The 13332-nt window shown below is 37.7% G+C and overlaps 1 protein-coding gene across 1 annotated transcript in view; it reads left to right on the top strand.

Moving 5' to 3' along the window:
- The first annotated feature begins 1243 nt into the window (after positions 1 to 1243).
- LOC105470179 (mucin-19) overlaps positions 1244 to 13332 on the top strand; it is a 191360-nt gene continuing 179271 nt past the window's right edge. Inside the window, exons 1-2 of the mRNA XM_071071871.1 lie at positions 1244 to 1322; positions 6699 to 6731. Coding sequence (XP_070927972.1) covers positions 1271 to 1322; positions 6699 to 6731 — 85 coding nt within the window. The 5' untranslated portion in view covers positions 1244 to 1270. The remainder of the gene's footprint in view (positions 1323 to 6698; positions 6732 to 13332) is intronic.

Below are 13332 nucleotides of genomic sequence, written 5' to 3'. Positions count from 1 at the left end.
TTAATATTGCACGGCCTTCAGTAAATGTGCCACCTTGATCAGGCAAATGCAATTAAAATGTTTAAATCTGTTAAATTCTGTCCCCTTTGGAAATAATTTAAGGCTCAACAAATAGACTAAACAGATTTGGCCAGCCAAGGAGCATGTGTAAAAGCATTCAATATGCATTGGTGAGGCCCTCTGAAAAGGTAGGAATTATTTATTTGTTCTAAGTTAGTTGAGTCATGAGTGAATAAAGGGGAAGAAAAAGGATGTTGGGCCATACCTTTTCCCCCTTTCCTGGATTCTTCTGCTTTTCTGGGGAGAAAAAACTAAGGACTGCTTTCACTTTAGCTGCTGAAGTCTTTCCTTGGGAGCAGCTGGGAGCAGATGAGGAGCAAATGGCATCATTGAAGCTGTGGAGTTGGCCTTCCATTTTCCAGGTCCACCTGACTGGCCCAAGAGATTCCTCCCTTGTCAATCCTCTCTACCCTGTTCATCATAGACCAGATCAGAACTTCTCTGAGATTCTAACTTGAACTTATCTCTTTACCCAGGATATCTAGATATGTATTGATGAATGACATTTTCTATTTAAATTTGTGTTTGTCCTAAAACATTCTTTTTATGTTGTTTTCATTTTAATATATTTTCTACTTATTTATATATCTTATTGTAAAATAAAAACATATCATTAGAGTTTTACATATCCTTTTGAATTATAAAGCTATTACTGTATATTTATACATCTTAGTGCATCTATACCTATACTTACGCAATGCATTTATCTAACATATTGGTAAGTAAAGAGTTCTTTGTTTCAAAGTAGGTTAATGTTTAAAACACATTTTGTTGTTAAGGGAAAGACAATTACAATATTTAATCACAATATTTGAGTTTCTTGAGGTATTAAGACTTCTGCAGTGATTAATGGAGGACAGATAAATGTGTGTATCCTCAGCTTATTTAGTTTTTAATCCTGGGGCTTTTAGTTCCTGGCTTTGCTGTTTGCACAGGGCGGCAAGAAGGCATGTTCTGGGTTTGGTATGAGCTGGATTTGGTCCAAGATAGAAGATGTCATAGGAATAAGGCACTAAACTGGCTGAAAATGGATTTCATCTTTGGCAGGCTATGACATTTACCTTTGCTCTCTCGTCACCAAGTTTACCACACCTAGCCCCTGATGGCAGACAGTGGGATGAGTGGGTATAAAAACCAAAGTTACAGGGGCCCTTGTGGACTTGTCTCTTCAGAATGACTATGCTCCATTTCTAGGTCTCAAATCACAACCATGAAGTTGATATTATGGTACTTGGTTGTGGCTCTTTGGTGCTTCTGCAAAGGTAAGAAACTAATTTAAAGAATTCTTTCAAATGTGATGACCCCAAGTATATATTTGTTTAAATGTTTAGTGTTCTGTACATCAAACATTTTTCTTCCTAGCAATTTTTCTTAGACTACGCTTTAGAGTAGGATAAGAAAACTGGATTTCTCATCTTACTGTGTATTACCTCAGCTTTAACAATCCTGTCTTAAGGGTGTGGATACAAGCACACCTTGGAGATATCTCGAGTTTGCTTCTAGATTACTGTAATAAAGTGAATATTGTGATAAAGCAGGTCACACACAGTTTTTTTGCTTCCCAACATGTATAAAAGTTATGTTTACCCTCTACTGTAGACTAAGTGTACAATAGCATTATGTACAAAAAACAATGTATATATACCTCAGTTAAAAATCCTTTATTGCTAAGCAATGCTATGATCATTTGAGTTTTCACTGAGTTGTAGTCTTTTGGCTGGTGAAGGGTCTTGCCTTGATGTTGACTGCTGCTGAGTACCCAATGTGGTGGCTACTGAAGGTGGAGAGGGGGGAGCTGTGGCAATTTCTCAAAATAAGAAAACTATGACATTTGCCACATTGATAGACTCTTCAATTCATGAAAGATTTCTCTGTAGCATGCAATGCTGCTTGACAACATTTTACCCACAGTAGAACTTCTTTCAAAGTTGCAGTCAGATTTCTTAAATCCTGCTACTGCTTTAGCATCTAACTTTGTCTAATATTCTAAATCCTTTGTTGTCATTTCAACTATGTTCACAGCATCTTCACCAGAAGTAGCTCTCAATTAAAGAAATCACTTTCCTTGCTCATTCACAAGGGGCAACTCATCATCTGTTCAAGTTTTCTCATGAGATTGCAGCAATTCGGTCACATCTTCAGGCTCCACTTTTAATTCTAGTTCTCTTGTTCTTTCTGCCACATCCACAGTTGCTTCTTCTACTGAAGTCTTGAACCCCTAAAAGTCAGCTTCATCCAAATTATTTTAATGTTGATATTTTGGCTTCCTCTCATGAATCATGAATGTGCATCTAGAAAGGTGAATCCTTTCCAGAAGATTTTCAATTTACTTGGATTATATTCATCAGAGGGATCATTATTTAGGGCAAGCTATAACCTTAAGAAATGTATTTATTTCTTCAGTAAGAAGATGTGAAAGTCAAAATTACTCCTTTACCTGTCGGCTGCAGAATGGATGTTGTGTTAGCAGCCTGAAAACAACATTAATCTCTATGTACATCTCCATCAGAGCTCTTCAACTCTTTTTTTTTTTTTTTTTTTTTTTTGAGATGGAGTCTCGCTTTGTCGTCCAGGCTGGAGTGCAGTGGCTGGATCTCAGCTCACTGCAAGCTCCGCCTCCCGGGTTTACGCCATTCTCCTGCCTCAGCCTCCCGAGTAGCTGGGACTACAGGCGCCCACCACCTCGCCCGGCTAGTTTTTTGTATTTTTTAGTAGAGACGGGGTTTCACCATATTAGCCAGGATGGTCTCGATCTCCTGACCTCGTGATCCGCCCGTCTCGGCCTCCCAAAGTGCTGGGATTACAGGCTTGAGCCACCGCGCCCGGCCGGAGCTCTTCAACTCTTATCAATGAGCAGTAATATTTTGAAAGGCATCTTTTGTACTGAGCACTAGATCTCAGCAATGGGCTTAAAATATTCAATAAGTCCTGTTGTAAACAGACGTACTATCATCCAGGCTGAGTTATTTCATATATAGAGCATGGGCAGAATAGATTTAGCGTAATTTTTAAGGGACCTAGGACTTTCAGAATGGTCAATGACCAGTGGTTTTAACCTCAAGTCAGAAGCTGCACTAGACCCTAAAAAAGAGAATCAGTCTGTCCTTTGGAGCTTGGAAACCAGGCATTGAGTTCTCCTCTCTAGCTACGAAAGTCCTAGATGGCATCTTCTGCCAATCGAAAACTGTTTTGTTTACAGTGAAAATCTATTGTTTGGTGCAGCCACCTTCATGAATTATCTTAGCTACATCTTCTGTTCTGAACTTGCTGCAGCTTCTCCATCAGCCCTTGCTACTTCACTTTGCACTTTCATCTTATGGAGACTGCTTGTTTCCTTAAATTTCATGAGCTAAACTCTGCTAACTTAAAACTTCTCTTCTGTAGCTCCCTCACCTCTCTCAGGCTTCAGAGAACTGAAAAGAGTTAAAGCCTTTTTTCTGGATTACGGTTTGGCTTAAGGGAATACTGTGGCTGGCTTGATATTTCCAGGCTACTCAAACTTTCTCCATATCAGAAATAAGGCTGTTTTGCTTTCTTATCATTCATGTGTTCGCTGGAGTAGCACTTTTAATTTCCCTCAAGAATTTTTCTTTTGCATTCACAAATTGGCCGAGTGTTCAGCACAAGAGACTCAGCTTTCAGCCTGTCTTGGCTTTCCACGTGCCTTCCTCACTAAGCTTAATCATTCTGAACTTTTGATATTAAATGCAAGATCTGCCACTCTTCTTTTCATGTGAACACTTAGAGGCCATTGTAGGGTTATTAATTGGCCTAATTTCAATATTGTTGTGTCTCAGGGAAAAGGGAGGCCCAAAGAGAGGGAGAGAGATGGGGGCAATGACCTATTGGTAGAGAGGTCAGAACATAAGTCTATATTAAGTTTGCCATGTTATTGAGCAATGGCTTGTGATGCCTGAAAACAATTACAGGAGCAACATCAAAAAATCACTGATCATAGATCACCATAACAGGTATAACAATAATAATAAATTGGAAATATTGGGAGAATTATGAAAATATGTTACAAAGACCTGAAGTGAGCACGTGCTGTTGGAGAAATGGTGTCAGCAGAGTTGCTAGTCACAGGGTTGCCACACATCTTCAATTTGTAAAGCACACAATATATGTAAACATCAGTAAAGTAAAGCACAATAAAATGAAGGATGCTTTTAAAATATGTATACACATTTAGATATATTTGTTTAGCAACTGCCTAGAACTATTACTAAGAAGATCACGCAACATACATTCAGTGTTGTTTGTTACTGATTTTCATCACAGTTTATGCTTTGATGTTTCTATCTTGAATGCATATCCCTACTAAGACTAAAGACACAAACAGGTAATCATGTTTTTCACAAATCGAGAAATTATCACCAATTAAAAACAGGGTCATCATCAAAAACAACACTTTTAAACTAACGACTTGCCTGGATATTTTAGAAAGTTCATTAATTACTTTCACAAATTAAAGGTAAGATGTCATTCATTTTGAGAAAATTAAACATTAAGCAAAATGAAAAAGTGCCTAGAAACAAACGTTGTTCTGTTCCTGAAAAGGGCAGAAAAGATAACATTATCCAAACGTAAGGGGAAAAGTCTGCAAAGAGCAGGAGATTTTTTTCCATATCTAAACTTAAAAATCTATTCTCTAAATCTGAAAGTAGAACACAAAACATACATCTTACTTTTCTCTGAGATGCCAGAATATAGAGAACTGCAATTATTTGTTATAATTAAGATAAAATGTTTCTACGTTTAATCCAACTCTCTGGGAAATTGATGAACCATTAGAAAATGATTACTTTGTGTAACAGTGATTTTCAAAATCTTTTTTTTTTTTTTTTTTTGAGACGGAGTCTCGCTCTGCCGCCCAGGCTGGAGTGCAGTGGCTGGATCTCAGCTCACTGCAAGCTGCGCCTCCCGGGTTCACGCCATTCTCCTGCCTCAGCCTCCGGAGTAGCTGGGACTACAGGCGCCCGCCACCGCGCCTGGCTAGTTTTTTGTATTTTTTAGTAGAGACGGGGTTTCACCGTGTTAGCCAGGATGGTCTCGATCTCCTGACCTCGTGATCCGCCCATCTCGGCCTCCCACAGTGCTGGGATTACAGGCTTGAGCCACCGCGCCCGGCCTCAAAATCTTACATAGTGCTTTGTTATATTCTTTTTTTCCTGTTGCATAAATGTGTTTCTTGTTTCCTAAGTAATGGAGCACAGAACATATTCTTTTCTTTCTTTCTTTTTTTTTTTTTTTTTTTTGAGACAGAGTCTCGCTCTGTTGCCCAGGTTGGAGTGCAGTGGCGTGATCTCAGCTCACTGCAAGCTCCGCCTCCCGGGCTCACGCCATTCTGCTGCCTCAGCCTCCCGAGTAGCTGGGACTACAGGCGCCGCCACCTCGCCCAGTTAAGTTTTTTGTATTTTTAGTAGAGACGGGGTTTCACCGTGTTTTTTCGCCAGGATGGTCTCGATTTCTTGACCTCGTGATTGCCTGCCTCGGCCTCCCAAAGTGCTGGGATTACAGGTGTGAGCCACCGTGCCCGGCCCGAGTACATTATTTTCAAAGCATTTATTATACGTCGTATCACCATAAACATAATTTAAAAGTACTTGTTGTAAGTATATTAAATTTCCTGAAGAATTGGCTCATGTTTCTAAGGTAAATTCCTATATATCCATCCATTGTAGATCTGGAAAATGATTATGAGTATTTCAACGGGCTTTCCATAGGCGACTTATCAACAAAATTCAAAGATTTTATGTATTTATTCAAGATGTCATTGTGGGAAATGAGAAGCATACTTGGAAAACTGCTCTTTGCAGAAATCCTAGGTGCCTTATTTGAAATGAATTTTTGTTGCTGTTAGTCTGATTTATGTTTCATATACAGATTCTCATAGTTTTCAGCAGGTTATAGGATGATAAATCTTGGGGCCTGGAAGTTGCTGAAGGCAAATATTTAGTCAGTATCCATATAATCAATTGGAAGAAACATTTGCATTGTTTAATCAAGCATAACTATATAGAAAGAAAAAAATTTGAAAAACAATTTTTCTGGTTAAGTAGATAAAAACAGTTATAAGAGACATAGTTCAGGCGTGAATATGCATAATCTACTTTTATTTTTTTTTCCTCAGGCTATCCTATATTCTCATTAAAGTCCATATAATTGATTCTGTCCTTTTATTCTTGTTTCTTTTTTGTATAATTCACTGCTTATGAACACATTACCCAGAAAATGTTTAGGGGAAATAAAAGCATGTGAAATTTAGATCAGAAAACATACTTTAGATAAACAGCTGTAGTTGTATGAAAAAGATATAAAGTACTGGCTAATATTAATTTGTGAACTTAATCTATTTGGTCATGCATATTTTCAAGTCTGAGTTGGCATTGAAAATTTTGATATCAAGTATGCTGGTAGGTCTGTATTACATAGATCATTTCCTATTAAATAGAAAAGCTGCAAAATAGTAAATTACCATTAAAATATTACACTTACCAGATAAAAACAGTGGATTGCTTATATTGAATTTTAAGGAAGAATGAAAACAAAAAGAACATCTTTTTCATTGTCTTAAAATATGTTATAGAGAATTATAAAATGACTTGTTTTTTTTTTTTTTTTTCATTTAAAAATAGATGTGGAAGCCCTACTTTACCGACAAAAATCAGGTCAGTATCTTTCAGGAATTAATCTTTGCTTTGAAACATTATGCTGCATTGTGAGGTTGCTTTTGGAATCAGAAAATTAATGTGTGTCCTACACACTTGGTTTTGTGAATGAGCTCCCATGCCACCCTGTTTACTTCACGTGACTCTGAACTCCTTAAGGACAGATTTTGGTCTATGCTGCTCACCCTGTATTCATAATGCCAAGAGCAGTGGCTGCAATGGAGTAGGTCCTCAGTACATTTTTGTTTTAAGTGAATAAAATAAATTGGGATTATCAATATAAGATTTATTTTGCCTACAAGAATTTTCTACTTGAAAGTAACCAAATGCTTTGCAAGGTAAACTTTCTGAAATAAACCAAGGATGCCCTAACTTCTTACCAAAGAAGACGAGGAACTTCTGAAAATAGCTTAATCTTTTTTAAGGGCATGAAAATGCATGTCCATTATCATATTATATTCTATACAATGATGCCCTTGGAATCTACTGACTTGTGTAAACAGTTTGTCCCTGTTCCGGAGATTGTTTCTGAGTTTCTGTGTTTGCTTTTGATTTGCCTTTCTGTCCTCTCTTTTCTGTTCAACAACTAACTCTATATTCATAGGATCATCATGTCTACTTTTAGCAGTCAGTTCCAATTCTTACTCATTGTTTTCAGTCCACTGGGCTGAGAACACCATCGATCCAAGCTCATTAGCCTTGTACCTGTGGTAAGGATGTGCACTCTGAGTGAGGCCTCAAAAGATTTCTCCTGATGGGTACATTGAATAAGCAAGAATTTATACGTGGGCTCGATGATATCTCTATTTGCCACAAGAGGATTTCGGGACAACTTCTTAACTGCAATCTACATTTCAGATAGTTAGAATTTTCCAGGTGTTTAACTTACACAGAGAATATTACTGTGCAGTTTTCTTTTGAAGCATTTATATTAAGTGTCTCCAAGCCACATCTATAAACCATTTCTTCTTAGCCTTTGGCTAGACATGTGTGTGTGCATTTGTTTGTGCAATACATAAGATTTGGTTTTGACAACAAATTTATGAGAACATATGGGAAATACTTTATCTTTTAAATGTGCTATTTACTGTTTGTCTTAATTTACCCCTTCATCTCTGGGATAGGTTTACTAACCATAAGTCCTGGATTATCCTGAATTGGATTTTAGTTCAAATTTCTAAAAGTTTATCTTAGTATCAGACCATGTGCCTTGACTCTTTATTTGAATAATGCAGTCAGTTTGGGTTTAGAAAATTTAAAGGTTATAGAGCATAGAGAAGCATTTAAAACAAACCACAATCCTGTAAATCTCCAAATAAAAATGTTACCGAAAACATCTTTGAAGTTTCTTTAATATGCAATCAACATGCAACTTTATGCAAAATTCGATTACCATTGTTAAGTGTTTTATTTCACAGAATTATTGAGAAAATTATTTTGGAAACCAATGACTTGATGTATTTAATACAAATATTTTTATATTTGTAAATCTTAATAAGTGCGTGTATATGTAAATTATACTTTTTGTTGTAAAGTACCCATTCTTATTGTGTTTTTGACTCAGCTGTACTTACAATAGCTTGACAAGGTTGTACATTTACATGTCATTTATTTAAGTATGGAGAAAGTTTACCTTGATTTACAATAATGACACTTAAATAATTTTTAAGTTGTGTATACGTAAATTTTAGTATTCAGCTGTAAACTAGAAATTGTAGACATTTGATTCAGATTAAGTAATTGTAGTTTATTCAGTACCTTTGTCACATGAAAATATCTTTTAACTAAAACTTCTGCATTTTACCAAAAGAATAATTAGTCTTTTGAAGCACCTGTTCAGGCGTCTAAAAATTATTGAGTTTTGCTGCATTCTAATTTATGCATTTAGACTGGGCATGAGAGTGACTGGAAGATTAGCCCAGACTTTCTCCTTTATGGCAGTGTTCTGAAGATGCAGAAATGTACCATGGGCAATGGCTAATTACCGTATTTATGCCTGAGTATTAAATTCAATGAATATATCTCTTTGGGAGCACCTCCCAAAGACAAGAAATGACTGTAATCAATATTCACTTTCTACTGGCAAATCTATCATTTAGAGACACCACTAATGACAGCAATTCTTCCTTTCTTTGTTCAGATGGTAAAATAGCAGCAAGCAGATCAGGTAAATTACTTTATTCTCTTTTCTTATACTGTTTATACTCAAAAGCAATAGAATGGTAGTGCTTTGCTTTGGACCTAGGGCGTATCTCCCCTGGAAAAATCCTTCAAATGCTTAAAATATAATCTCTCTTATTATTACAGACATGCTTTAATGTGTTTTCGTATAATCTGGGCCAGACATTTTAATCTTTGATCAATACTTTTAAAGGTGGTGAAATTTAAAATGGAAAATTGCTCTGGTTATTTGCTTAACCTAAAATATCTTAAACCTGTGATAGAAATGTGTATGCAAATTTAAGACTTTACTTTCCTATATTTTCATTGGCAGGACATGCTGTTGCTTTTCTCTTCCAAGATTGATTCCTTAGTGATCTGCTTTAAAATCAATCTAGTTTCAGCAGTTTTACTAGATCCCATCAGGTGATTGAATATCACCATTATCCTTTACTGTTTTTTGTTTCTCTACCCACTGAAATGGAAAAATGAGCCATAGCAAATCAACAAGACTGCTTAATGAAGTTTTTCTGAAATCCAGCATTAAGATTATTGCTAATATCAACTTAGATTCAATTTTATTCTGATCTATTGTACACAGCAATCAAAATAGCCCAATATACTTTCCTGTGCTTTTCTTATAGGCATTTTACATCCCTACTTCAGTCTACAACATAAATAAAATGTAATTTCAAAAAGTCTTCTTTGAGGGAAAATATAAACTGAGATTAAGCAGCAGCTCAGTTGAGTCAGGAAGACAGCAAGATTATTTTTCACAGCTATGGACGAGACTCATTAAATTCCATCATAGTGATATAGTAAGAGTTTCTCTACAAAATCTGGTTGTTACTTTTGTAAATGGGGGTATACGAGTCTTCAGCATTCCTTTAGAAGCCCCCATTCACAAATGAGAGGGAGGTAAGGGTATGCTTGGGATTTTATAGTTCTATGAAAGTTCCTTAAAATTCTGAGGAATTGAATTTATTCCCATGTGTCTCAGAGAACTTCCAGGTCTGGGTATTATTTAGGAGGGACATGAGGTTCTCCAAGGCTAGAGCTGTCTTAAGTGAATAAAAATGGCAAGCAAGAAAGTCCCCATCAACCACTCAACCAGTCAACATAAAACTGGACAAACTGACCAGGCACGGTGGTTCAGGCCTGTAATCCCAGCACTTTGGGAGGCTGAGGCAGGCAGATCACGAAGTCAAGAGACTGAGACCATCCTGGCCAACATGGTGAAAGCCCGTCTCTTCCAAAGAAGAGAAAAATTAGCCGGGCATGGTGGTGGGGGCCTGTAGTCCCAGATACTCAGGAGGCTGAGGCAGGAGAATTGCTTGAACCCGGGTGGTAGAGCTTGCAGTGAGCCGAGATTGCGCCACTGCACTCCAGCCTGGCAACAAAGCAAGACCCCATCTCAAAAAGCAAACAAACAAACAACAAACAAACAAAAAAACTGGACAAACTTCAGGGCATTGGTATCCCTCAAACTCTTCATTTAATGAGATCAAGACTCCTACATTTGAGAAAAAGGATTATAGGTCAATACAGGGCTTCATGTTTTTTGATATCCACTGATTTTTACTGATGTCAGAAACATAATTCATTTGTTCCCATTACTTTAAAAATCTTCCTATCCACACAGCGGAATCATGTTCACCTCTCTTATCCAGCCCTTTCTCTCCATGAGGTAGGGATGAAGAAGCAGAATTATGTCTATTTTTATTTTCTACTCCATTCTATGGTTTAAAGTATAAGCTAAACCTTCCAAAATTTTGTGCAAAATGTATTCAAAATCTAATATGACTTTATTATGAAAATATAAACATTTTCATTTATCCTTAAGCTATAAAGTAAACATTTTATTTATCTTTGAGCATTGTATAAGCAATCTGTCTTTAAGCAAGATGAAGGCAGTGTACATTGCAGTTAAGAGCAAAGGATTTCTTGGCAGATTTTTCTAACCACGTGATCTTGGACAAATTATTCAGTCTCTTCTAAATATCTATTTTCTCATCTACAAATGAAGTAGTTTAATGGCACCTATCCCATAGAATTGAGGCTACTAAAGTGATAAGGTATATAAAGTACTGTTATACAGATGTTGTACATTTGAAAAACATACTGACCATAACTTCAGCAGCAAGTATTTCTGAGCAAGTTTTATATAATAAAAACAAAAGGGATAAAATAAAGTTAATAAAGTTAGTGAAGACAAATGTGGCACATTGAATATCTAGGATGCCAGGTCTACTCATGTCAACATTAGAATGAAGAAATACTGGTCTAATAAAATGAAGAATCTAATATGTCTCCGGGGTTGAGCTCAGGAGAAGTATGATGAGTATAGTGAACAAACACATCATGAATTAAATAAGTGAAATAAAATGCATCTAAACGAGTTTGATGCAGTAAGTTTGCTGAGACAAGTCAAATGTATTAAAGGACAGGGTTTATTCCAGTTGAATGCTGTGTGTAAGACACTGGACTAGGTACACTCACCTCACTTAACACTGTCATTTAATTAATACTTCTATTATGAAGTAGACATGATCTTATCCTTGTTTATGATGTACTCCCCATTTAGTAGATAAGAAAACTTTGTTTTAGAAATGTTAAATTGTCTATCCAAGGACAAGTCAAGAACACAAAACACAGCCAGGGGCAAAAGTACAAATGCAAGTGTGTAAATAATAAAAAAGTTACAAATAACAGGAACAAAGTAGCAAATAAAATGTGTAAGCTGGAATGATATTTCCTATGCAGAATTTTTAGATTCATTGGAAATCAATGCAAGAACAGGGTTGCCTGTGCCCTATCCAAGAAGTAGCCCTGCTCCTTCTCTCTCTGGCTTGGTCACACTGGGAGAGACAGGCCAGCTTTCCTATCTCAGTCCACCTCTTTCTGCAAACTGACCACCCTCTGTTCATTCCTCACACCTTGGGCTTCAATTTTTTTTTTTTTTTTTTTTTTTGAGACGGAGTCTCGCTCTGTCGCCCAGGCTGGAGTGCAGTGGCGCGATCTCGGCTCACTGCAAGCTCCGCCTCCCGGGTTCACGCCATTCTCCTGCCTCAGCCTCCCGAGTAGCTGGGACTACAGGCGCCCACAACCGCGCCCGGCTAATTTTTTGTATTTTTTAGTAGAGACGGGGTTTCACCGTGGTCTCGATCTCCTGACCTTGTGATCCGCCCGCCTCGGCCTCCCAAAGTGCTGGGATTACAGGCGTGAGCCACCGCGCCCGGCCAATTTTTTGTATTTTTAGTAGAGACGGGGTTTCACCGTGGTCTCGATCTCCTGACCTTGTGATCCCCCGCCTCGGCCTCCCAAAGTGCTGGGATTACAGGCGTGATCCACCGCGCCCGGCCTGGGCTTCAATTTTTGCAATGTGGTCTCACCTGGGGCAGAAGGTCTCAGGAAAGATGCCCATGAAGGTCCAAGTAGCAGGCTTGGAGCTGCAGCCCAGGGGACTTAGAATATTGTCCAGTAATGGGGAGGAGGGGCAAGCACACCCTCTGAGTAGACAAAGGCTCTTCACCCTCGCCCTGTATTCTGTGTTCTCTGAGGAAGGCCATGACCCAGGAAGGCCACATGAAACTGACATAGATCAGAGCAGCAACCTCTGTTGCTAGGTCTAAGAGAGGTAGTGGCCAAGACCACACTGATTGCAAGAGGGTGAGCCCAGATGGGTTTGCTGAAAAGTGCATACTTTACACACAACTGAATACTTCTTTTCTTCCTTCTGCTTTGTCATCAAACTAAGATATTTATATATTAAAGTGCGGTTCTGAAACTACATGGCATTGAAGAAAGACAATGAGAGAGAGAGGGTAAAAGAGGAAAGGAAGAAGAGTATGTGGAAAACATGGGTTGATAGAGGGAAAGAGGAGACAATGAGAGGCAATGCTGTCTGTGGAGAAAGGTAGTGTAGTCATTGGAAGGTTACCTAATATAGGTAATAATATAAATAGACTATACATGATTTAAGCACTTGTATTCCTACAATAAAAAGTTTTATTATGGAATAAACATTAAAGCAGAATGTGATGCACATACAGGTTAAGGAGACTATCAAAACAGAAAGACATAGCCAAGTAGATGTAATCTATGACATACATGTTCTCAAGATTAACAAGTAGTTCTCAAGTGAATTTCATAGCAGCGTTAGCCATACAGTTCAATCTAAATTTACGGGGTAGTTGGGGTGGCCACCTGTGTCTGCTGATTGTCTTTAAAAGAAAAAAAATAAATTTCTTGTATCTTATGACTGGAGGTAGGTTTGCAATTTGTAACCAGGCACCAGCTGAAGTTAGGCTCCTACCTCCCAGGAACCTAGGGGATGGGAAGTTATCTTCCTCTGTGATGACATGTCAAAGTGATGGTGCCAGGCCCCTGGGGAAACATTCTTGGGGTGCTTATCCAGTCTTTAAAAATATTTATATACATT

The sequence above is a fragment of the Macaca nemestrina genome, chromosome 10, assembly GCF_043159975.1.
Source record: "Macaca nemestrina isolate mMacNem1 chromosome 10, mMacNem.hap1, whole genome shotgun sequence".
NCBI lineage: Eukaryota > Metazoa > Chordata > Mammalia > Primates > Cercopithecidae > Macaca > Macaca nemestrina.
The sequence above is the reverse complement of the archived record's forward strand: the minus strand, read 5'-3'. Positions and strand labels throughout refer to the sequence as shown.